Source organism: Lepisma saccharinum, chromosome 4 (assembly GCF_977018435.1).
Source record: "Lepisma saccharinum chromosome 4, izLepSacc3.1, whole genome shotgun sequence".
NCBI classification, from domain to species: domain Eukaryota; kingdom Metazoa; phylum Arthropoda; class Insecta; order Zygentoma; family Lepismatidae; genus Lepisma; species Lepisma saccharinum.
Window position 1 is genome coordinate 7,650,379 of NC_139232.1, and position 27,610 is coordinate 7,677,988.

Here is a 27,610-nt window from a genome sequence, read left to right on the forward strand (position 1 = left end):
GTGCAACATTTTCTTCAGGAACACGAGGGCAGCCAGGACTCTTTCCTTTACATGCACATTCTGTATCTACAAACTGTCGATACCATCTGCGAATGTTCCACCCATTCGGAGGATCAATTTGGTACCTCAACCTGAAACGTCTTTGCACTGCAATCACGGAATTGCACTTCGCAAACTCGAGAACACAAAATGATTTCTGCTGCGGAGTAGCCATTTCAAACAACTGACGGTCGCCAAGCAAAACAGAACACAACTGACATCTAGCGGTTATTATATAAACTAGACTATGTATTCGTTTCTCTAATAGCCGAGCCGGGGTGCAGCGATCGATAGTTTGGACAAAATAATACTTTGTAATACGTATATTCTTTTTGAAACACGCTGTATATCTACAACACATTGGTTGAATAGTTAAATACTAGACTCTCTATCTCGCCATCGATAGTTTTGCGTTCAAGCCATGACATGGGCACATGTGTTGCTTTGTGTTCATGCTTGTTGAAAAATGCTTTATTACCACTTAATGCTCAGATAGGTTAGTTGGAGCTGGAGTTTATACTGGAATGTAAGATATTGTGTAATGTGCCTCCATCCAAACAAGATCTCTTAAGGTGATAGCTTTTAGCAGTATGCTGTTGGGGAGGTAAATGATTGTGTTTTTTTTTCATTCACCCAATTTTAGCAAATCATCAGTCATCCTTTTCGTCGTAATTAACATAAAATCATATAAAATAAGAATATGTATTTGTCACTCTACTTAATGGGCTATGGTGGTGTAGCGGTAACATTGTCATCTTTTAATTAAAAGGGTCCCAGATTTGATACCTAGTGGAGGCACATTGCACAGTGTTTCAGATCCCACTTTAAAATGTAGGTCCAGTCCCGATTAGCCTATATGTGCAAACTCAAACTTAAGAGGCTAGTTGGTAGTCCAAGCTTCCTTTAAATTTTAGAACGGTTTTGGCTAACTTTTATTGTAGCAAATCCCATTCAACAGTACATAAAATTTCGTCGCTGATAAGATTTTGTATTAAATGTAATGAAATAGAAGCAGTGGAGCCGAGCTCCATGACAGAGTAGCTAGCACATTACACTATGGTGCCAGGGGTTCCAGGTTCGAATACCGGTCTAGGCATGGGTGTTCTTTGTGAGTGTTCCTTCATTAATTCAATCATATCAGTTATCTTCATCATCACGATTAACCAAAAGTGACATAAAAGTGATGCTAAAGCCGGTTTTGATTGCGATTTGAATGAGTGATTCTGGAATTAAACTACAAGACCTGAAAGATAATTATTGCAGAGTGTTGTGTATGTGCCTCTGCTAAGATTTTATGTATTTGAAATAACTATACTCAGTACGCACTAACAATATTGTACTCTTATATATTATGCAATTTTAAATGCAGTTTTGTTTTCTTTCACTTACGGTGTGTCCAAAAAGTTCTGCACAATCAGCGAAGTTGTAAAATTTATGATGTTGTGTTTTTGTATGTTGTGTGAGGCTGGCTGAATACCAAACACTGGATTTGTCAGAGAGGACCATGGACCTCCATACTTGCTGCATTTCAATCCATTCAGCTTTGCATTGGGGAAATATCTGAATTTCCCTGGGTATAGAGGGAAGATTTGCTTTCTGGCCCTCTTCCGCATCAGGTTTGACGAATGCCATACCATAGCCCCATGTACTCAACCACCTGTGATTCCTCCTGCAGACCCATATGGAAATCAATGGATCATAATTTATACAAATACTGTGATTTTGCCTGTGGTGTGGAACTTTATGGACACCTTGTGTTTTTTGTTCTTTCTTTCTCCATTCTATTGTAATTAGGGCTGAGCTGATATCCCTGCCAATGTATCGGTCAATACCATTGGTATCGATATCGGAAAGTGTTGGTTGGAATTCATTTACCAATACTTTTCTGGCATTTTTGTCTTTCACAGGGTTTGCAAAAAATGCCATGCAACACACTCACAGAAATTCGAACTTTCTTCCCCCCCCCACAAATTTTGCATGAAACATTTGATTTTGTGATTATATAACATGTATTTTAATATTCTGTTTTAATTTTTTAATATTGTAATGCAAATTTCTTTGTAAATTGACAGTAATTGGAGAATATTTGCACACTAATATAGATCAATATTTTGAACAACTTTTATTTATTGCAATTTTCAAGTATCGGTATCAGTGGGAATCGGTAAGAATATCATCAAGGATTATATATATATATGAGGATAACCGAGCCCCATAAGCCATGGCGAACGTGGAGATCACTAAGAGGATACGGAAGTTGCTATACGACATTTCCGTTGGAGACTGAACTTGCTAGCGTCATCTAACCGCTTGGACGAAAACTAACAGCCCTGTCGAGGTTGCCATTAGTTCATGATCAGAGGCTAATCATAAAACGATTGTATACATTTAAGGGATGCACATTATAAAGTATATTTTTATTCAATTTATGTAGTACTGCATTACGTCGTACATATTCAAGCTCTTGAAACTTTTAATGAACTGTTGTAAAGATTTTAGACACTTTCATAGAAAATTGTGACACATTTCACTATTCTCAAAGTTGGTTATTGACTAACCTATGGTAATGCATCATGGATCAAGTTTTTGTTATAAGTACATTTCGATTTAGTGTGCCTATATTTTACTTTCTGAACCAAAATTTAGGTTCATTGTGGAGAATTTAAAAGCTTCCGTGATTTTCTTTATGCTTTTCCTGAAATGTTTAGGAATTCAGTGGAGATTGGTTTTGTGATTAAGCCTGGTGCTGTGAAAGATGTGTTCGATGTGTTTAATGTCTTATGTTAAGCAGGCGCGGAGCGTTCATGTAAGCCGTGTAAGCCGGGAATACACTTCATTAGTTCTAGTAAAATGTATGTAACTATATGTCAAAATTAGTAAAAACTTCAAAGTTCAACTCAGCCCGATACCAGTCTTCGAGATCCTGTTTGTTAGATTGCAACACTTCAGCACCAGGAGACACATGGGAACTCCCGCCTTTTGCTTGCGGAAAGTTGTAAGCCGTCTGAATGTTGCCTTACAAATTTCTGACCGCGAAGGAGCAGTGCCTACTGTATCTGGATGGAGAAGAGCAAGGAATATAGGGAGAAGAGCGGGCCAAACCCTACGTTTGTAAACCTACGGCCACAGGCTTACAGCAGCGTTGCAAACCCCATGTTTAGAAAAAGTGTTGTTCATGGACATCTGCAGTATTTCTTTCCACCAGGGAGGATCAAGCAAAGTATTTTTGTTTTCAGGGGTTGGGGTAAACTAGGTATATTTCCCTTCTCAAAATATACTAATTCAATTTGAAGTTAACAATTTTCTGCAACGCCCTTACAATAATTAACAATTTGATGTGACTGAAATGAAATTGAATGTGTGAAAATGGTTGACATTCATTTTTCAGGAAGTGTCTCCTTGCCTTGCCCCTTCTGGACATCCATGGTGTCGTTTAAACTCCGAAATTATGCTACATACTACTAAATTGTTCTGTGATTTTCATATTATTAATATTAATTTATAACAAAAATATAAATATAAATTCGAATGGTTCAACCAACGGCATGGGTTCGACGTTATACGTGAAGAGTTTGAGAATTCAACCACAACAAAAAGTGGCCCTCTTGTTTTATTTATATCCCCAACTTACGACTTTTTAAACTTGTGCGAGATTTAGCACCATTATGATTGGGTTGGCTACACTGAATATGCGCCAGGGAGACACAGGTCCTCCAAGAGGAGGGGCTCCAGCGTTGTCGGGTATGAATGGTTGACTGCAAAGGAAATTTGAGCCGGTGGTGCTTCAAGGAGGTTTTTTTTCCAGGAACAGGGAATTCTGAAGCAAAAATCAAAAAGGAAAGGGAAAAAGGTGAAACCTAAAAATGAGCAGGATACGGAAAAAATAGATCCACATTGATGTGCTAAATTCTTGTTTCTGCTTTTAGCTTGTAGGAGAGCATAAACATCAGAAATATTAAGATCTCTGTTTTCCGTTTATGTATGAACTCAGCTGGTAATAATTGAGCAAAAAAGTGCAAAAATAAATAAATAAATAAATGTTAATGAAAGCTGAAGATTGAACCAATTTTACAAATCTCATGTCAAATGTGAACAAAATATTATTAATTACGTGGTCCGTGATTCAAACACTCTTCGAAGAGCGTTCGAAAAGCCTGTTTATGATCTTTTAGATGCTAGATTTGTTTTTACAGTATCCTAAGAAAACACTTACATGACCTTTGATAGAAATTTCTGGATATGTCCCTACAATTAGTGAGCATTTCTTATATAATTAATATTGTATTTTTTTTTACTAAATATAGGGAATTTAAGGCAAGAGAGGGATTTTTTTTATATCCGAAAGGGATATTCCCCTAACAGTCCGAAAGATCACTGCTTTGAGCAGTGACCAATTTTGGATCTGGTTTCTTTTTGTTTCCCAGTTCTTGTTGTTGAGATATTGCTTTTGCGAATTCCATCTATTCAAAGTGGACTGTCGGCCCTGTGCTGCTGTGTGATAGTGAAGTGCATTATGGAATAAAACGAGTGTGATTGTAAGTTGGGGTGGAGAACTTGGTGCAGACGCCGTTATCCAGCAAGGATTTTGCTGCCAATAATAAAATTATGGATGTAGGTAGGCCCACCCCTTCCTTCTCTAGCAGGCATAGTAACAGAAACGAAAAATAAAGTGCACCGATTTTGTGATTCAGGGTACGAAGCTGATACTTGGTTATGCGGTTGTAAAAAGTATTCTGCACTTTTCTGTTTCCTTCTGTTTTCGTTTCTTTATTATTATTATTATGATTATTCATTTTATACAACTTTGCATATTTGTTATCGTTACGTTACTCATTGTGATAGGAATAAGACTGACTTAATTATCAGTTGAAATGTAGGAGATATACAGCCTAGCAAAGAAAACACCAAACCCAGGGATTTATCCAGAATTTTTAATTTGGTGAAAAATTCCAGGGAAGTGTTCTGAAAAAATTAGGGGGGGTCGATGTGTGTGGATAAATTACTAACCATGTCCGCCCAAAAATAAGCACAATGGGAAATAACCTTCATCATGATAGGCTTACACTGTTGGAAAGGTCACGCTCCGCCACTGATGTCAAGCATAGTATAGAATAAGCTAGGAATTGGGTATTCGTGTTTAACGTAGATATCTCATTACAAAACTTTCACATGTGTCGTTTACCTTCTATATTGATTAAATATCATCCTCTAAGAAGTCTCAAAGCACACAGGTTGAGTTTGATTGTTCTAAGCAAAGGTAGAAACTCTACATATTTTATGTGTGTGTGTAATTTAAATTCGTATAGAATTAAATTTAAGTTTACTTGGAAAATAAATCTTTCTTGTATCCTACAAATGAGTTTTGGCTTTAAAGGAAAACCTAGACATATTTACATTTTGGAATAGTAAATGATTTTTAATTAATGCCAGTAAGAAGAAGAGAATGTGCAAGTTCAACGTTGACGAATCAAATAAAAAGAACGTATATAGTCAACATTACAAATTCTTACAGTTTGACATTATGTGGCTAATTCTTCCTCTATATTTGTATAGGATGAATTTTCATTGTTACTCCACAGTACAATATTTATTTTTGGTAAATGTGCTGCGTTGCGGGTAGTTTGTTATTTTAGTGCAAAGGGGAGATATTTCGGTTCTATTATTGTTCATCTCATTAAACTCCAATGTAAATAATAGAAAGATCCTGAAATCAATTACAATAATGAACCTTCAAATAAGAATTTTAGTGTAAGAATTAAAATGTTGTTTCTTGTCTTGAATTTTATGAAAACCATATATGAACGAATATCATATATGTTTAGTAAATGTATAAGAAATTAGAATATATTTGTAGATATTTCCTTTGGACAATCCAAGACTAGACTCCACAATTTTAATTATTCCTTTTTTAAATTTATTACATTCCAATGAAAAAAGTCTATTTGCTTTCCAAGTATCGAGCTCAAACATCAATATGCATATTAATCGATAGTTCCTCACTGTTCGAGTGCATTGTCTTCCCCTGCCAGATTGCTCTGCTTGTACTAGGTATGAATAGTCTGTGGTTTATAAGGCCTTAGAAAAGTGTTTGCATAAGACAATGGAGAATATGCTCAGTGTTCCATCCTGTAATAGATAATCCTTGGTATTGTCATCATTATCAGTTCAAAATGGTATTGGCTCAGCTCTAATTGTAATTGGTATGTTTCCATAAGGACATGTACAGATATATTCCAAATGGAGACATTGCCCTCTAATAGGCAATAAAGAAATATTTTGTTTTCTCATTCCAGGCCGCATTAATGTGGAGCAAGAAGCACTGCGACACTAACCCCAACACTCAGCTGAAAGATATTATTGGCAGCTTCCTCGAGTACATCCAGTTCCACAAGATTCCAGCCAATGTTCTCATGAGGGACATTCACCCGCTAGGCTTGGTGCCCTACCACATCATCATGAATGCGCTAGCCTATCAGGTGCGATTCGACGTGATCTTTCCCTTAGTTGCATGGCGAAGATGTCTCTGGTTTAGCCCACTAAACCTTAGGTATCTTCTAAGATTATCTGGTTCATGTGAAACATACCCATCGTTCTGGTGAATACATTGATGAATTCACTTATGATTCAGTTCTCTTGTCGTCAACATTATAATGTCTCAAATGGTTTCCAGTTATGGGTGTTGGGATGGGGGGTATCGATTCCCCCCCCCCCTTAGGAATTTGGAATCCTTCAATTGAAGTTACAAAAATAAGAAAGTTTCTTATTTTTGTTGTTAATTGTAGAAATAAAGTTCAGTTAGTTAGTATTTGAACAGAATATAGAAGAATAGTGGTAGAGTGGTTAACATAATGTTCTATGAAGACAAGGGTCCTTCGTTCAAATTCTGGGTGAGATACGGACATATTATTATGTTTGTCACATCATCTATTTCATCACTTAATCTCCATCATCTCAAGCATCTTGAAGAGGCAGAAATGTTTAAAATAAGCAGAATAATTTTGCATGCAGATTTAGCTGTGAAATTAAATTGAGATCTAGAGGTTGGTGTCATAGCAATGCAGATCCCATTTGACTTGAGCGATACCACCAACAACAATTCCAAAGAACATTTACATTAATAGTTGAGCCTGTCAAATTTTATATAGTTAAAATATACGTTGGTAGTTTTCTCGAATAAATGCAATGATGTAGTTTGTTAATTTTCTAAGACGTTGGGCTTGTTTCATATAAACCATATGTTATAGTAACTGACATTTATTTTATCTTACTGTAGTTTTTGTAAATCTATTAGTACTTGGATGTTTTCCACAGCACATGCTTGAAGCTTGCAACAGTGAATACACATAGACATTCACATATTGGTTCTGAACTGCTACTCATCTTATCTAGCGTAGTGATAACGTCATCACCTTGTAATCAAGGAGTCCCAGGTTCAATACCCGGTGGAGGCACAATGCATGTTGGTTTGAATACCACTTTAAACTGTAGGTCCTGTCCCGATTAGCCAATATGAGCATAAGTGAACCTTATTCTCAACCAAAAACTCTGCAATGCATTACATATACCGTATTTACTCATGTATAATATGCACTTTTTTCCAAAATTTTTGCACCCAAAAACTGTGGTGCAAAATATGTACGTAATAATTTTTTCATGTTTACGGAACCCTATCATGTTATATATCGTTGTAAAGCTTGAATTCTGTAGTTTATGAATATGGCATCAGTATTCCATTCAAGATGGCGACACTAATGTGCTATGCAGTTGAAATAAGCTCATCACAAAATGAAGGAACGTTCTGATTTTTGTGGTACTTTGGATGAAAGAAAAGATAAGGAGAAAGAAAATAATAATTAAAATGTATTACTGGCCAAATAATATGACATATATGGAGTGTGTAAATGCCTCAATGCCTAACTGCTAGTTTGAGGGTCCTGAATGGGCCTCTTATAAATGTTTCATCAGTCATGGAAAAAGTATATATTTTGAAGGTTATTTTTTAGAGAAAGTAAAGAGAAAATAACCAAAACCACATATAAAGTTTTAAAGGCCATTTTTCACGATTTTCACTTTGCTATGTAATGTTCTGCGACACCAAGAAAAACAGTGTCATTCTGGCAGAATTTGAGGATGCACCTCTCATCACATGGGATGCGTATCATCTGTATTTGTTGGGCGAGAAATAACAGAAAATAACTTCCTGAGCACTGGAAATCCATAAGGTAATTTTGATCTCCCTTTCTACTATTACAGAATAAATAAGGTTAAAGATTTGGGATGCTAAACAGGGAGGTGGCTTGGGTTGGTGACTTGCTGTTTACACAAGATGACATTCTCCTCTTAGTCAACATAGCAACAGATGACTCATTGAAGAGGTATGATGTCACTAGCTCTTGATTGGCATAGCAACAGCTTTACGACCTACAACTAAGAAAGCCATTTCGTGAACCTCCATTATACATGATATAAAATGTTTTGTAACTTTTCCCCATCAAAAACCAGGGTGCGCATTATACACGTGTAAATACGGTAAATCCTCTAATATACATATACCTTACATTATCTCACCACCCTAATGTAAGCTTAGTCTAGTCTGCTGCCTCTGTGATGAAGTTGCCAGCCAAACATGCTGCGAAGCCAGAGGTCCTAGGTTCGAACACTGGATAGGCATTGATGTACCATTTCACATTTCATCACTCATCTTCAATGTGACCATTAACCCAAGAGTTAGAAGAGAGACGTAAGGGACTAAAGATACAAATAGTTTTATCTTATCAAAGTCACATACAAAATCAAGTGTATTAATAGGCGATGTCCCACTGGCTTTCCAAAACCCTTCTTCTCTTTTACAATCTTGTGGGATTTATTTCATATTTTATTCATGATAGTTTACAATGGCTTCTGGTTGAAACTTGTGTATTCTAATATGAGTTTGGGGCCTCCCCGATGGAGCAGTGGTAGCATCGTTGCCTTGTAATCCAGGGGTCCCAGGTTTGATACCTGGTGGAGGCAAATAGTGGTTCAGGTCCCACTTTTAACCGTAAATCCAGTCCCGATTGGCCTTTCTGTGCATAAAGTGGACTTAAACTCCAAAACTCTAATATGAGTTAGTTTGTTTGAGTTTGATTTTAAGTCCACTTTATGCACAGAAAGGCTAATTGGGACTGAACCAACAGTTTTAAGTGGGATCCAAGGCACTATGTACCTCCACCGGATATCGAACCAATTGATTACATATTCTTGTATGATTATGAATTTAATTTTTTCAAGCAGCTAATAACATTAAAATTGCCACCCTATGAGCTGAATTAGGCAATTAAATTTTAATTCCTCATCAGTTTTACTTATCCTTCTAATTCCATATTTTAAATCAAAATTGAAGAGCAGTAGAAATAGAAAGGTGGCCGCGATGGCTCAGTCGGTAACGCATCTGACTACCATGCTAAAGGTCACGGGTTTGATCCCTGACTGGTTCAAATCCGGGAACTTTTCTAACGTTGGAAGTGGCCCCAGCGCACACTCAGCATCCAATAACATGGGTACCTGGGGGAAACCTGGGGGGGTAAAGGCAGTCAGGGGCGTGATGCTGATCACATCACCCCCACTCACGATCGGATCAAGAAAGTGTGGGTCATTACCCCCACACCCCCTATACGCCTTCATGGCGTGGTGCTATGCACAGGGGAGCACTTTATCTTTTTTTTTACCTTTAGTAGAAATAGAAACTAAATTTTGAAATGCTCATCATTTCAATGCAAAATTTGTATGTGCTTATGAAGTTAAAATTAATTGAAATTGCCTTCATAAGGGTCGTTGAAGTGAAACATAGACAGAGCTGGCAACACAGCAAGTATTTGACAAAGAGGCTAGATGGTGGCAGCACTGTAGTGATTGGTGGTTCGTAGTAACAACATAATATGCGCAGTCTGTTGCATGCATCTGCTGAGTAGAGTAGGAAGTTCACACAAGTGGCGCGTAATGGATACGTCCAAGTGCGTACAATGAGTCATCATTCAATTCATATGCAAAGAAGGGTGCATCCGCAAGTGAAATCTTTTGGTGAATGCAAGGTGTGTACGGGGATGCTTGTTCTGAAGAAGCACAGTTTTTAAGAAAGTTATTGTGGCACCTTAGAGAAAGTTTGTATGGCCATGAAAAACAAATAGCCTGGAAAACTTATGAGGTGTGAGCATTCTCTATGACAATGCACACCCACACACTGCCAATGCAACAATGGACACTGCGCCGTTTTCGGTGGGATGTTATGGAACACCCACCATACATCCCAGATATTTCCCCTGGCGACTTTCAGATCTTTGGTCTGCTGAAGAAGTTTCTGAAGATAATCGTTTCGTCTCCGATCAAGCAGTTCAAGATGCTGTGGAAGAGTGGTTCAACATGCAACCAGCATCCTTCTTTGCGAATGGTATCCAGAAACTTGTTTAGCATTGGGACAGTCTCCTGAACAGTGGGGGATGCTTATCTGTAACCTCTGTCAAAGTAATACCAGTACGCTATATTTGTGATATTGTGTATTTTCTTGCATATAAACAGTGTTAGCTTCTACACCCCAGTCTATGTTTCATTTAAACGTCTCTTATATATTTTTAATATGAAATCTGTTTATGCTATATTCCCAAATGCCCATTCTTAGTTGAATTTCACAACAAATGTTGTCTACAATTATTTTTTCCTAAGTTATATTTTATTCAAGTAGAACAACTACTTGCATAGCTATATAGATATTCTTAGCAACAGCGTACTAATCATTTGTGCCAATAAATTTACACAGTTTTGTTCATTATTCATTTGGGCATTTCTGGGAAACACAAGACTGCGATACCATGTACGTTTGATTTTTGTTGTTCTACTTAAAAAATGAAAATTATTTCTCTTGTAGTCTACTGTTGTTACAAGCATAAAAACTAGGGATGTGACCAATTAATCGGTACGTTATCGGTATCGGCTAATATAGGCATATTGGTGTATCAATAAAATTACCGATTATTTTACCGATCCGATATATCGATAAATATCTTATAATTTAGTGCAAAATTCTGCCCTTTTGTTGTAATTTTTATGGATAATCTCCATGCCCTTCTTTCTAAAAAACTAAATGTCTAAATATTAAACTTCTTTTGCACTCAGTTCCCTCGAAACACACATTTATTAAGGAGATCAATGAACATTTCAGGTTCTTCAAGGACCATTTCTAATTTTATATCTGTTATCAGTATCTGTAAATTTTATATCTGTTTCGGCCAAAATTTCATATTGACCCATCCCTAATAAAAACACAGTTTTTTGTTGTCACGTTTCAGGAGAACACACACTCCCTTCATCAGACAAAATAAATTAAAATAAGAAATAAACCATTTAAATGTCAAGGAATATTGAATGTTCTTACTATTTTTTTCTTGAAATATACCCAGTGAAACAAACAATTCATGGTAGTTATTAAATTCCACATTTTGTACAATTCCTTTTGGTTTATTATATTCACAAATTTATGGACAATGCTCAAGGAGTTATTGTATAAGAAGTTTTTTAATTTTTTTAAGTGCAATAACAAACATAAATGAACATTTTAGAGTTTTTTTGAATTTTTGGTGAAGTATATTTTGCATACATATTTCTAAAAGTTAAGAACTATATTTTTAAAAACTATACTAGATTTGTATTTTGAATAGTGTAGTTTTGTTCTAGAAAATATCAATATTGAATTCTTTAAAACTTCTAATAACATATCAATGTAGCTTTTTTTAATTATTCTCCCATTGTTGCTTCATTGCTGGTTCCATTCCAATGCATTACCTTATTTCGATCTTTAGAAACTCAATGTTTTCCAGCAGTGCAATGTTAGTAAAAGCAGAAATTTTCTTATCCTTAGAATACGAAAGTATAAAAGTAGATATTGAATTGTTCAATACAATTTCTCAAAATTTCTTTAGATTGTGGAGTGGGGATCAGAACACAGCGAGGGATCTCAACTAACTTTAGAAAGTGTATAAATACAAATTTGTGGGCGAGATTCTAAGGATGGAAATATATTTTTCAAGTAAGTTATGTGTTTATTTTTCTACGGAAAGTTTTTTCAACAATTGAAAGCACCGTAGAATATTCAGATATTGACCCTCCTGTTGTTCTGATACCTCACAAAATCCCCTGACCTTTGTTTTTTGGAAATATCTGCGCACCCTTATCAGGTCCTCGTTTTTGAAAGCCACTGCGTGAATAGGACTTTTTGATATCAACCTTCGCAAGCATGATCATTTCCTTCTGATATGTGTATTCTGCACAGTATTTTAGCTGAACTACACTCCACATTAACAACATGTGCACCAGTTGCTGTATAGTTGTACTTATAAATATTAATGTTTAAATATTTGTGAGTGCAAGTTTGTGAAGTAACATAATGAAATAGTTTGTTATTCGTCATCACGTATTGTTTATTTTATATTTGTGTAGTATTATTGTTTATTGTTTGCACAATTTTGGTCTTAGGATAGGATAGGTGTCCCAAATATCATAATAATAATAATAAATAGTCCCAAATATCGCCTACTCTAACTATTTCTCTGTATCTCAGCCTCCTGGGATGGGAAATCAAGCTGTAAACTAAATGAATATCACTACGAACTATTCTCCTTTGTTTTCCAGAGCTCAAATCATTTCTGAACCTATGCCAGTTTAAGTGAAGTAGCAAAATATCAGAAAATGTCCTAAGAGAATTTTCAAAATTGTGTTCCTAATATCGCCTACCCCTGTTCCTATTACCTCCCACCAGGCGAAATTAGGAGCGCCTCTTAAAAACAAGTTGCTAGTAGAGCACACATACCTTTTGTAAACTAAGTTCAAACTTTTCTACAGAAAAAAAAGACTTACATTACAAAGAAGGACAGAGAAAAACTCTTCATAATGTATTAGAAAATTTAAAAACGTGTGTACAAGTAGTAGGTACAAAAAACTTCCTTTCCATTTCCATGCAGTACTGAACAAGTTATTTTTCTAAATCAGGCGTCAACACAGGTTTCCTTCCAAGTTGTTTCTTACCACTGCATTTTCTTCTTTGTTTTCCCCTGTTGCACTATTTTTAATGTAGTCTCGAATCATTGATCTCGGTACTCCAAACGCTTTTGATGCTCTCAGCGTTCCCATTTCTTTGTTCTGAACAGCCCGACATGCAGCCTCAAGACTTGTCATGCTCCACGTCTGCCTTTTCTTCTCTTCCCTTGACGCTGGCCCCTGTGGTGGAGTGGTTTGCATATTGGGCTACGATGCCCGGGGTCCTGGGTTCAAATCTTGGCCTGGGCATGGATATTTGTGAGTGTCCATTCATCATATCATCACTCATCCCCATCTTCGCAAATTAGCCAAAAGTGGCACAAAAAAGCGAAGTAAAATAAAGCAAATCAAATCAAATCTTCCCTTGGCATCTTATGTGCGAGCCCTGCAACAAAAGACACGAAGAATTTAATGGAATGAAAACAAAATTAAGAAGAAAATAAGATTGAAACAACTGTGAGGTAGATTGGTAAATGACAATAGGTGCTCCTAATATTGCCTAGGCGATATTAGGATCATGTTGGTAGGCGATATTAAGAACACAGCTCAGTCAACACAAACACACACACGACAGAGGTTACAAAACAGCTTTTTTCGAAAATAATAATACCTTTGGAATCCTCATTTCATGCACTTTCATGTGACTAACTAACTAACTCTCTAGCCTTCTTAAACCCGAAGGTTCATGGCTGCAGCAACACAGGCCTTCCATCTGTCCCTATCTTGAGCAAGATCTATATACTCTTTTCCATCCCTACCAATTTCCTTTAAATCCATCTCAACGTTGTCCCTCCATCTACGTCTTGGCCTTCCTACAGGTCTCTTACCATCAGGTTTCCCAACAAGAATCCTGTAAACTCCTCTTTCCTCTCCCATTTGTGCCACATGGCCTGCCCACCTAAGTCTTCTTGATTTAATTATTCTAGTAATATCTGGACATGAATACAAATTATGTAGTTCTAAATTATATAACCTTCTCCACTCTCTTGTCTCTTCATCCCTTTTAGGTCCAAATATTTTCATAAGGATCTTATTTTCAAATACTCTCAATTTATGTTCCTTCTTCAATGTAAGGGACCAAGTTTCACACCCATATAATACTACAGGCAAAATTACTGTTTTGTATATTTTAACTTTTAGTTTCTTAGATATTAAATGTGATATAAATGGAATTATGATTTGGAAACATTTACCTTGTCATTGCCTGGATTGATTGGAGATGAAAAAAACGTTCATCACAGCCTCAAACACTTCAGACGCAATATTGTTGTTGCTGTAACTGATAGGAAGCTTGCCGCTGGGGCCACGTGTGACAAAACCCCCAGACCGTCAAGGTAACTACATACACGCATAGATGGCGTGCATAGTAGCTTGCAAACATGAGTAGGCGATATTAGGTACAGGGGCGATATTTGGGTCACCTACTCTACTTCTCTCTTTTCTATGGCAAGCAAACACTTAACAGTAGAAGAGAACACCACAAAAAATAATAATTGTAGCCTATCGAATTTCCTAGTGTGTGCTAGTTAAGTGTCCATTGTAACACCAATGTAAAATTCTACATAGTGTAATTAATATTTTGATGATTATCACTTTCATTTCTCATAATTTCATACATATCTGTCAATGTTTTCTCGATATACTCAAATGGAAGTTATGATTTAATAAATGTAATAGCATTCCAGACTGCTATTTTCAAACAAAAATCCAGTTAAGAGTTTTACACATTTTTGATGACAAATTTCGAGGCGGAACAGAGACACAGAAAGTGTTGTAAAAATTCAGGAAAGGAGACCAGACACTTTGAGACTTGTCAAGATGAGATGGAGGACGAGAATTGAAATTGAGATGGAGTTAGTGACCTCTACCATAGGTCTCATTCGAAACTTATGAAAATGTTACAAAATTGGATTAACTTTAATCTGATATTTCTTCAGATATACCAAGCAGATGTACATTTGATTTATAGATAAGGCACATATTTTGTTTACAGTAATCTCAAAGCCATAAATGACAACTTGAGCCTGTGTTGCATATCTCATATATTCAGGATAAAATCCCCCTTTTTTTGCGACATAGGATCAAACAGAAAAAAAGAAGGAAGAAATATAAACTCAGGAAGGACGCCCAAGCCAGGATTCGAAATTGGGACGCCTTGCATCATAGTATGCTGTACTAACAATTTTTTTTCAAAAGGAAATACCCCCTACACGGAGGTATTCCCCACCATTCACACTTTTTCACACTTTTACACTTTTCAATTGTTACAGTTTCTCAGTTTCTTATCATCTGGCCAAACACAAATACCCATGCCTTACCCGGGACTCGAACCCGGAACCCCTGGCATTGTAGCAGGCTCTGATAACCACTCTGCCACGTGCTCCATGGAGATTGGCATTTCAAAACTCGAGTCAAGAACAAGACGTATGTTTACAAATAGAGATAAGACCGAGAAAGAGAAGCATTTACAATTTGAGGCGAGAGTTATAAAATCAATTTAGTCTAGATTTTTAAAAATCAGATACATGAAAGGTGGAGAAACTATGACTGGCTATCTTCCCTTACAACATTTTTAGCCATTGGCCATATGTACATTCGCAGACATTTCTGTATTGGAACAATCCCATTAAAAATAGTGTTGTTACAACTCGAAGTGTCCATAAGTGTACGTTGAGCTCTCTGTAGTCCCGAACAGTCCTGTTCTTAACCTGTCGTGTCATCATTAGTTTTCCTCTATATAATTTTGTTGGTATCCGATACACATATGTACATAACTATGGGAAAAGAGCAAGGCTGTTAGCCAATGTTATCAATTAGGACTAATACACCAACAGAGGAGAAAGGGAATCTAACATAAATTTCAAAACAAAATTTGTATCACATTATGTTACCAATAAAAATATCAATATTGTATTCACAAAATTTTGGATTTTTTTAAAAAATTATCGCTTTGGTTTTGCATATATTTTAAACAGTTTTTATTTCGTATGACAGTAGAAAAATTCTAACGTCACGTGCCGGCAACATATTTGTTAAAATTTTAGTGTTTAGTGTTTTAACAAAAGTTTTTATTTCCTTGTGATGTTTTCTAAGAGCACGGATCAAGTGAGGTAATTAGTACTTCGAATTGTTTCGAACAGGGATATAATGTAGACATGTAATGTACCCATGTTTTTTCACCACTTGGCCAGGATATTGATTTATTAAAAAAAAAAAGTAAAAGAACATGACACTGAAATTGCTCCTCTCTAAGATAGTGCTCGACGTGCAAGGGGATGGTATTTCCCAGTTAGCAAAATTTTCATAAAGCATCCCCTCAGCTATCTCATTGTCACCGTGTTAAATAATAAGGGCATACCCTTGCAAACCCCAAGGCTCAACCAAACATCCTCCCAGCTAATATTTTCCACTTGAGGCACTACTCTATTCTCAAAAATAACATTTCATTGTGCTTTTTTCCCCCCAACCATTGGCTTGTCTGCCAATGGTGTTTTAGGCTACACACAGGAAGATTCATAAGTCTGTGAAACATTTTAGAAATTTACTACAGATAAATAATAAAGATGACAGTGGTAATCATATTAATGATCCCAATAGCAAAGGCAATTTTCTCCTCACTACACAAGGAAACAGTATTCCACATTTGATATCATAGTATTCATAACACCAAAAGGAAGTTGGAGGCACAGGGCTCATTTTTGACACTGCATTTTTCATCTTTTTTGTTGTTGTTGCCATAAATTAAAATCTAGCCTCACTTCCATTCAGACTATGTTGTCACATTTGTTGTTAGTCAACATCGCACTTTCTCCATATGATTTTTTGTACACAGGAACAGGAACATTTCTTACTATCCTGAAAGTAATTGGAAACTATTTTTATTTGCATTGAATTTCATATACATACATCTTATTTGAATTTTGTGCCTATGTGTTGTAAATGTTCCGTCCTATAGCAGAATTCTCTGTGCAGGCAGACCCAACAAGTGTCGACCCCGTCAAGTTGTCCCCAAACCGAGTGAGAATATCTGGACAAGGCCGATCCATGTCCGTGCAGAGCTCCATGGACCCTTACGGAAGCATCACGACATTGAGCTCCAGCGCCAGCAGCGAAATGGACAGCGGCAGGGTTAGCTCTGAAGGCGGCGGTGGCTCACCTGCAGGGAAGCATTCAAACTGAGTAAAAGATTCAAAATTAAATAAATAAATCAATAAATAAAAACTGAGCACGAAAACTCGCATTCAGATAATGAAGAGTCAATATTTTTCTATTACTAATACTTAAGGAGACTTCTAAATGGATATATTGCTTCAAAATTTGACACCAATAGAAACGGTTATATAGCATGGCGTGAATGTATTACCTGTAACATCATCAAATGATATCGAAACCTTTTTTAGTGCCCGTTGTGATGAAGTACTTCATGTAAATGCAGCACTTACTCAGAGATAAGGTGAGACTGTGGACATTGTATAAAAATAATAATAGTAAATCAAGAACAGACTTGCTTTTAACACTAAAAACATTTCATAATGAACATAAGGCAGAATTACAGCATTGTACTGATGTGTCAAAGATATTGCATATGTTAGGTGCATTTGACTCAATATGTGTTAAAGACACCGCGATAACAACATTAATTCAATTATATATTTTACCAGTAAAATACATAAAGAAGCCGTGGATAATTAGATATTGATAATAAAAAAAGTTTTTTAAAACACAAAAGGCAATTATATATTCATCTTCAAGAAGCACATCAAGTAATTGAATGGTAACAGGTTGGATATATATCTTAAACATAAGTAATTTTTAAAATGGATATTTACTTTCTCATTCAAGTAAATTCCTAATAGAAGTAAGATAATTTTAAAAATTGTATTTCTTATAATATTTTTACCGTTCATTTTAAATAATTGTATTTCCCTTCTTTGATATTTTAAAAATATCTTTTATTAAAGATATGAAATATTTTATGTTGAATATATACAACCAAGTATAGGCATGATATTAATGAATGAATACTTTTTATGTTTATAATTTGTGCAAATAACAACAAAAGTTTGGATTATTTTGAGTGAGATTATAAATTCTATAGGTTTCTTCAAAATGTTAAATATATGTAAATACTGAATGTAAACTAGATATTTTATTTTAATTTTGAATGTAAGCAGATGTTCATGAACTATTAATCTAGAATCATTTTCATTTGATTTTGTTAAATATGTTTATTTTTTAATTTCTGTAATCTCATAAGCAGCACATAAAACTTGTTTCTTAAAACTGAATGGGTGCAACACCTTTAAATAGAACATCATAATAACTTTCAACACCATCTTGGCAGGAATTCATTGTTGAAGGATAAAAGAATGCCCAGAGGAAATAAATAGTTTAAAAATTGAAGTCGTAATTAATAATTTGTTAAACATACATATTAAATCAACTACAAAGAGAAGTAACAGATAAGTTAAATTACACAGAACAAGAAAGGAAAATCAATTCTGACATTAGAAGGTATCGATTTTGTTCGTTAATATGGGAATTTTTATCCTAATCATTATTTAATGGCCATTATGTGTACAGTATTTGTTGGGTGATTAGTTTTCTACACACACACACACACACACACACACACACACACACACACACACACATACATACATTTATATATGCCAAAAATAAAAAAACAATCGTACACATGCCATTTTTTTATTTTATTTTCATGCACAGAGTTTAGGCACGGTAATGAAAAGATGTATACGTTGGGAGAATGGTATTCTTTCACAGCGCAAAACACATTTGACAAAGAACACCAACATTTTACAACGTTAAATAATATGTTGTGTTCCTAACCAGATGTACCATATATATATAACATGTCTACAGCCTGAATTATCCACATAGTTTCTAGATATATTTGTAACTGATGTGTTTACTCGTTTATAGGTTTTGATGCACAGTATAACAGGCAATTGTTATGCATGCTTCCAAACATAATTATGTGCAATTCTTCCACTCTTATGCTGGCTGGCCAGTATATTTTATGTTTCTTTTGTCCAGACCTCTGCCACTCAGCCAGAGTTTGGATTCACAAATAAGCAAGAAGCAAAAATATAGTAGTGGTTGTGGAATTGCACAACAATGGCATAAATTCACATTTTTAAAAAATGGGAACTGAAGAAGAAAAACTACTTTTCTGTATAGGTTAGGGTATGATGTACAGAAGAGGAAACTTTCATCTGCAACATTGAAATACTACAATAGATAGAAGAGAATTATATTTTTTCTGAAATTACTCGTGTAATACAAACAATATAGTTTTTCCCTAACACTTCCTCGTTCCACAAAAATTAAAAGAAAATTGAAATACAAAAAATGCAAAGACTTATGTGAAAATGCCACACACTGTCGCATGCACTAAGTTACTATTTGTCATTTTCTTATTTTCTTGTCCTTTAATTCGCTACCTTTTTACTGGAACATTTATATCAATGCTTGAACCTGTATCCCTATCACATTATCTGTTGGATTCCTGTTTTCTTCAACATTCAATTTTCTTTTTCACACTTTTTCTCATATTCTCAGCAATATTTTGTTGCTGTTTTACACCTTTCTGCAGCAGTGAAAACTTGGTTTGATTTAACCCCCTTGGAGTTTTGAGTACTTTCTCTCACAGGGCACACACCTGCAGCTTCTTCACATTTCTCATCCTTCATCTTCTTAAATAAACTTTTCAAGCACTGGAGATCTTAGCTCAAGTAATTCTTTATGGCATCATCATAATTTTTCTTGTGCTCCTCAACGGCAGCTGCACATTTCCAAAATTCAACACCTGGTACATTCTTTTTTAAAAAATTGTATTCAACATGTTCTCGTCCTCCTCCACTGGAGGATTGACTGACAAAAGCCTGTGGACTTCATTGAGGACATCCTTGGCTGCATCAGTGTTGCATATAGCTTCATTTGTAATTTCTTTTTTTACATCTTGACTATAACCAGCTTTATACTCTTAAATTTGTGGCGTGTTTGGAAAGAATGAGGTAGTGTAAGTGTCAGCATGAGCTGTCATGCGGAGTGCTGCGAGGGCAAGATGTGGTAAAGGTGTTGACATAGAGAGGTGAATGGTCGAGGAAAGGAGAAGATGAGAGTAGGGAGGTTCGATTAGAGACAGGAATGAGAGAGCATTGAGGAGAGGATGGTCCTCACGAAACCCAGGTAAATCCTAGCCAACCTAGCAAATAAACTTGCATCTGTCTATGGTTGAATTGGTTTATTATTACTATGGGAATAAATACGTGTTTTATAATCTGTTTGCATAAATTCATCGGCATTTATTCATTCCTTTTGTTGCCGAACGCATCCCCATTGAGTTAATGTAAATTACAGCCCTTCCTAAATTTCTAGGAAGATGATATGGTGGAGGTGCAAGGTAGTTTTGTAGCTACTGGGGGGAAGTAAGGATGAACTAGTGAATCTGCTGCACAGATATGCTGTGTTGGTTTGATGTAAACATTCGTTGTAATAAATATTTTTCCTGAGAACAAATGTCAGGAATCACATCCTGATTATTTGATGTGTCTTCTTTTATGTCATATGTGGTATTGTCACGTACCTGCATCCGGCTCCTTTGGACACCACAGGTACAGTTATCTTTTATTTATATCGGACTGATTTCCTTAAGGCTCAAGGTAACACCTAGTCCATTGCCAGAAGATACAGGTCAGAATATATCCATTCTATCCTCGAACAGATTGTATTCTATTATCGAATTATTCTCATGATAATTTTGTATTATGTTGCTGCTTTCTGATCAATTCGGTATTTTTACGTCACCAGCTCATATAATATCGCTATTCCAAGAACTTATCTCCTTGTAGCTTTCGTAATTTTCCTTTATGCTGCTGATTCCTGTGGAAAGATTAAAAATCTTGTTAGCGGTGAGAATTAGGTATTTGGGTTAAGACCCTGGGTCGCCTTATTGCTGACTCTGCTGGTGATTATCAAAGGAAAGGTCTTGGTTGGGCTTAGGTTAAGACCTCTCCCCCTTCGAAGTTTCCGAAATGATCCTCAGACAGCGAAGTCTTCATCCAATGGGTTAAGACTCAGTTGGCGGGACTGTTGGAGCGGAGTACACACGAGTTAAGACCCTATATGTCTCCTCGATTCTGTCAAATTTCCACGCTTTTATAGCAGGAGTTTGTTGATTTGGTTGCTATGTAGTTTTCAACTGCCTGAGGGTTGCTAAGGCGATAATTTAGATTTTTGCCTTTCTGGCTTTTCATAATTTATAAGTAATATATCACAACTATTCTTTAATTTCTAGTAATCTTCTGAAATCATAATCTTCTTTAATATCTACAGCGTTAATTATTTAGCAAAATATAATTAATATTAGTTTCCAATTACGTCCACAAAATGTCCAGTTGGGAAAGAGGCCGTCGTATAGGAGCATCATGACTACTTGAATATGATAAGGTGACATTCCTATAGGAGATTTCTAACTTGCCGATGACAGGAAAGTTATGCTCACAGAGAGGTACCTGTCAGTATTCAGAAAATTTATTCTTTGTTTCTTGGCTGCACTGGTGTAAGTCAGTGCAGTAATGAATCAAATGTCGAGATAAAATTAATAACATCAATGTTTCCCATGCATGAGAACCTTTATATAAACAGCAGTTTCTAGATTCCATTTCTAGGAGAACTGCATTAAAACCATTTAAAAACATCTTATTTTGAAGATTTAAAACTCGAGTTTACTGACAGTTGTATAGTTTAAAATACATGATTTATTTGAGTTGTAAGGCTTGTCACTAACACATCCAGAGATGTCACTGACTGTGAGCAATCTTCTACTTTTTGGTCACGAATGCTACACATATCAATATGCAGCTATATTAAAAAACATTGTACAAATAAGATCTCCACAAACTTCCTCATGAACACCACTGGTGCTGGTTCACCAATTTAATGCTTGAGATCTTGTGCAAGAATTGCGCTGCTCTGTGAGCCAAGAATGGAACATATTAATGACATGTTCCGTTCTTTGAATTTCAATGTCAATAATAAAATGTGCCGTGAAAATAATGTTAATACTCTATATTGCTTGTTTTCAAAAGAAATTGTCATGTGTGTTGTATAGGTAACAGATGTTCTGATACATGTGTCAGTCAAACTTTTGAATATTTTAAAATTCTTGTCTGGCATCAAACTGCAAACAGATCTCAAAATCATAAAATGTCAGTAACAAAAAGGTTCAATTCTTTTCAGCATTTCAAGATAAATGTTCTTTATTGTTTGGTATGTAAATCGGAAAAAATAATGAATATATGTTCATGTTAAACTTCTTTCATGGGCAAAGAAGCATTGTCTGCAGATTTGTTGTGTCTAAACTGTTATGGTGTATTCTAGGCCTACATGATGTAATGTGACACCATTCTACTTTAAGTTTCGCACATGTGAGTAAATGTGGGCTATTTGAGGGTATGCAACAACCCTGCTGTGGGCTTCAATTGGTTTTCTGTTAAGTTTTTCTTGTCCAGTTAAATATGAGAATGCCTCTGAGGGTTTTGTTTGGAGGGTAGGGGAGGGCTGGGCTGTATTTACTCAATTAGATTACTGAACCTTAATTCTCTCATGGAGATACTAGCAAGAGTTTGAAATGAAAAAAACTGTAGTGCTTGAAGAACTATAGTGGTTAGAAGAAACTGTTGGTATTTTGTTTTCTCTGCATTGAGTTGCATTTATCTATTATAATACACGGTCTCCAAGAATGAATGGCGAGTTTTTCATGAGGTATCTGTGAAGTAAGTATTATGTGTAATTGATTGAAAGTGCATTTATTTCATTCAGTCAATCAAAAATATTACAAATGGCATTAGTAAGTTTCAATATGTACACCAGTAACACCACTACACACATAGCGATACTCAATTTCCATCTACACTCTGGCAAGAACATCTGGAGTAATGCTTTCAATTGCTTGTCTGATTCTTTGTTTGAGGTAGTCCAGATTATCATTTTTTTCACTGTATGCCTCAATTTTGACTAGCCTCAGATAAAGAAGTCTAATAGAGTAAGACCAGGACTTCTTGCAGGCCATTGGATGGATCAACTTCTGCCAATCCACCATTCTGGAAGTCGACGATTCAACTCTTCTTGCACATGATTAGCAAAGTGGGACAGTGCTCCATCTTGTTGAAAGGGGATCTGCAACTCGGCATCTTCCATTTCCATTTGCATGATTTGAGGAAACACAAAGTTCTGTAGCATGTCTGTGTATGCAGTGGAGTTGATGTTAGTTTCTTCAAAAATGAATTTGCTTAAAATCTTGTTGCACATTAGGCTGCAGCAGCCATTGATCTTAGGAGAATCTCTAATTTGTAAGTGTGTCGCATGTGGATTTTTAGAGCCCCAAAGGCGACAATTGTGCCCATTTACAACCCCTCACGCAGAATTTGGCCTCATCCGAGAAAATAATATTTTCAAATAAATTCTGGTTCATTCCCAATTCTCTGTAGCATGCTAACAGCGAATTTAACTCTACGCTCCTTGTCCCATGGTTTGATTACATGCAACTGTTGAATTTTATAAGCACGTAACCGCATTCTCTTCTGCACGATGTCATACACAGTTGATTTAGGAAGACCTAACTGTTGACTACAGTGTGAAATGGACTTTTGAGAGCTCTGAACACAAGACTGTTGGATTCTTTCAACATTTTATTCTGATGTTCTAGGCCTTCTTGTTGTTATTCCTATTTGCACACTCTTGGTCTCCTGGGACTGTTTGTACCATTGCCTGATTTTGTTCTCATGTGGTGGCTCCTTGTTGTGGTCTCATCTGAATCGCCGGTGTACCAGAATCATAGATTTGTGTTCCACAAGCCACAATACACATGCAGCTCTTTCTTGTATGGTAAACCTTTGAAACAATAAATTAGGACTTTATTATAATGACAACAGTGACAAAATAAAAACACATGAATGCAATCTTTTTGAGCGACTCAATTAAATAAAAGCATTTTCAATCCATTACACACAATACACACATCACAGAGACCTCATGAAACTCACCATTCATTCTCGGAGACCCTGTAATAGAAGCTTTGGAAATGGATATGACAAATTGATTTTCTCTTAATTTTTTTTTAGTACAAGTAACAAATGAGAAAGCACACAAATTCTAGTTCTAATCTTGTTCCATTTTTGTGAAAATATTAATTTTGCAATCATGTTACAGTGAATTAACATCATCCCACATGCCTAAATTACTTTGGATCTCAGGTACCCTTGACATTATGGAGTATGTAACAACTAACATAATTTAAGCAAATATTAGTATGGAAAATCCAATAAGTTCTCATTGATCCAGCATTTCTAATTACAGAGATCTTTGTTTTAATTTTTCTTTCAAAATTGATATGTACTGTTTGTTGTATTGGCAATATACCTGCAAAAGAGAATATCTTCCAAACTCACTTTTGTAACCATTAATAGCAGGTTCTTCATGATGAGCAATGAGAAAACTCCAATAGTGCTTTTTTCCACACACATACAAGGGCATCCTGAAAAGTAATGTCATCTATTTTTTTTTAATTGGAAAACGTTTGAATTTATTTGAATAAAAGAAATGCAGGTACCTTTCTTGAACTCTATTGTCCATATCTACAAAATAACTTTTGCACATAATCGCTCTGGCTATCAACACACGCCTACCAACGAGAGACCACTACCTCATTTCTCAGCCAAAATGGTGTACCCAACTCTCATCGCCTGTGACAATATTTTAAGAATGCATCACCTTCAAGTTCGTAGTGCTGAAGCAACTGTTGGCTAATGTCCAGTCTCTTCTGTTTCATGTCAGGAGTGAGCTTCCGAGGCACCCAACATGCACAAAGTTTTCCCAGATCTGTGATTATCACCTAATCACTCCATTGATATGCCACATTTGAGTGCGAGCTCTGCCTGGGTTATGCGATGGTTCTTTCTAATGAGTTCATTGACACAATACCGACGACCTTCATCAGTTGTAGTACGCAGCCTTCCACTGTGTTCTTTGTCATACACATTGAGACTTCCTCGGCTGGGGTTTTCATTACGAGCACGAACAGCCCAATGCCTTATAATACTGATGTCTACACATTCATCCCCATAAAAAGCGTTCATTCTCTGATGAATGCAAATTGGGAACACATTTTCTATGGTTAGAAACTTGATCACTGCACACTGGTTCAGGCACGCCGACATAGTATGGTTACATGTTGCCATTTTCCTAGCTATAGTTCAACACCCCCTGGCGATAGAAGTTTGTAACTTGCCATAGAGAAGTGAAAAGGTCTGATGAGTACAATGCATGGTTGCTCAATATCCAAAATGTGTTTACACCGTAACAAAAAATAGGAGGCATTACTTTTCAGCATGCCCTCGTATATGTAGAATCCAGATGAGTTCTGGTCGTTATAATGAATAGACAATAAAAATACGCATTGTGAAATTCAATATTACCTTGGTGAGAACTAACAAAAAACTTACTCGTCAGGGAATGTCCAAAATATTTCCCCCAAATCCATCAAACAGTCAATTTACCGTAATAAAAAAAAAAATGATCGATTTTGTTTGTTGCATCTTCCTTGAATATAGTGATGTAGAGCGAAGGTCCGTATTCCTAGATTTCGTAATTGCATATGAGACAAGTAGCATGTAGTTCTGTGCACAGAGCCACGTGCTACTTGACTACGAAATCTTGGAATATAAATAATCTTAACTTACCCAATATGTAATATCATATTCTTCGTAATCCATTGCCAATAAATTTTCTATTCAGGTTCATAAAATTGATTCATTTTGCAAATGCTACTTTCCCACATGGCAAACAAAAATTGATTTGCTTTCATATATTTAGTGTGAGATGGAATCAGCATGCAGCCATCTTAAACTACTGACCTTTGGTAGGATGGCGGTTATTTTGCATTTTGATTTCTGAATAGTTTGCCACAATTGTGTGCAAGAAACAGATGAACAATAAGCATTGGTTAACTTGATGCACACCAGCAATACATGACAATCTTTGCCCAATGTCTAGAGAAAAACAAATATACGAAATCTAGAAATATAACCAATGTACAAATTTTTTGGTCACTGTTTAGGGCAATATACATTTTACTTTCTATATTACATATATTTCATTTGATGAAAATGACACAAAAATTTACACAATCAACAGCAAACATTAGCATCTATAACAATGTAAAAGTGGGATGGGAAAACTAGAATCCTGTTTAAATATAAAGAAACTTTGAGTTGAGCCACAGAAGCCTTGAGCTACGTCCTGCTGTTGTTCGTTACGCCGGCTTTTGCAACTTAAATCGTGATCTTCTGAACACTTGAAGAAATCTTCATGGAGACTAGACAGTGTCATTTAATGTAACACCTGTACACAATAAATCCAAATGTGTAATTAAAAGAAATGTATGTTTTGAAAGAATAATAAAATATTTAGAGAGAAATAGTGTTTTCAATAAAAGTTTTGTAAATCTAAAGTTATTGTATTTGCTCACATCCAATATGGTTGAACTGTTTCATTTTCATTACAAAGGTGTAAAGCTATCAACTGAAATGACAATGTCTGAAAACCTAAGCGGAACTTGGAGATGCTTGCCAAGCCCTTCCATTGAAGCAGCATGAGACAAAAATAGGACACACAATGGTGGAAAGTGAATTTGTTCTCAAAAAATAAACACGTGAGTAAGTTAGGCTGTAGTGAGGCTGCAAACAGGGCGTAAAAAAAGTTTTCAGACATCGTCTGCAGTTGGAGGCAAAGTGAGGAATGGGCAAAGTGTGACGGCTTGGAGCAGGGGCACAAAAATATGGCAGGGGGCATGGTCACAATGGTTACTAAAAATTTCCACTGGGTGCCTGAATTTTAAAGTTAAATTCTATTTTTTTTAAAAAAAAAAATTCGAGTTCACTCACAGAAATTTCCATTGCCTTTCTTTTTTTAAATAACAAATATAGTATGTGTTTTTTAATGTTTGTGTGTTTTCTGTATCGTGTGTACCATTACAGTGGAACCCCAATTTTACATTGCCAGATTTTACATTTTCTCACTTTATACACTTAATGTACATGGTCACTACATAGCAGAATGTTATAAAATTTTCCTCAATTTTACATTTTCCCTTCATTGTAAGTTTTTACAGCTTGTTCCCCTGAAAAACATAAAATCGAGGTTCTACAGTATCATTAAATCAGAATAATAAACATGCCATTATAAATATTTGCACTGTTGCTAGCTGAATTTTAAAATATGCAACTATATGGTGTAGTGTTAGTCGTGCTAGCCGGAGCAAGAGATAAGCGAGGTATTCCGCTGTGGGTCGGAGGACGTACTGCCCCAGGCACTGGCATAGTGCAGCTTTGTTTACCTAGGTGGCAGCACCTTACACAACATCCCCCTTCTTTATTTAAGCTATGTTTGTTTACATATTCTACATAAATCTTACCTCCTA

The 27,610-nt window shown here is 35.9% G+C and overlaps 1 protein-coding gene across 4 annotated transcripts in view; it reads left to right on the forward strand.

The window, feature by feature from the left end:
* The window catches only part of gprs (speckle type BTB/POZ protein), a 352,627-nt gene extending 326,028 nt beyond the window's left edge, over positions 1-26,599 (forward strand). For 3 of the 4 annotated variants that reach the window (XM_083120268.1, XM_083120267.1, XM_083120269.1), the window contains 2 exons: positions 6,333-6,515; positions 17,077-26,599. In XM_083120268.1, coding sequence (XP_082976394.1) covers positions 6,333-6,515; positions 17,077-17,283 — 390 coding nt within the window. In that variant the 3' untranslated portion in view covers positions 17,284-26,599. The remainder of the gene's footprint in view (positions 1-6,332; positions 6,516-17,076) is intronic. The other variant, XM_083120270.1, reaches the window with a different exon arrangement.
* The last annotated feature ends 1,011 nt before the right edge of the window (positions 26,600-27,610 follow it).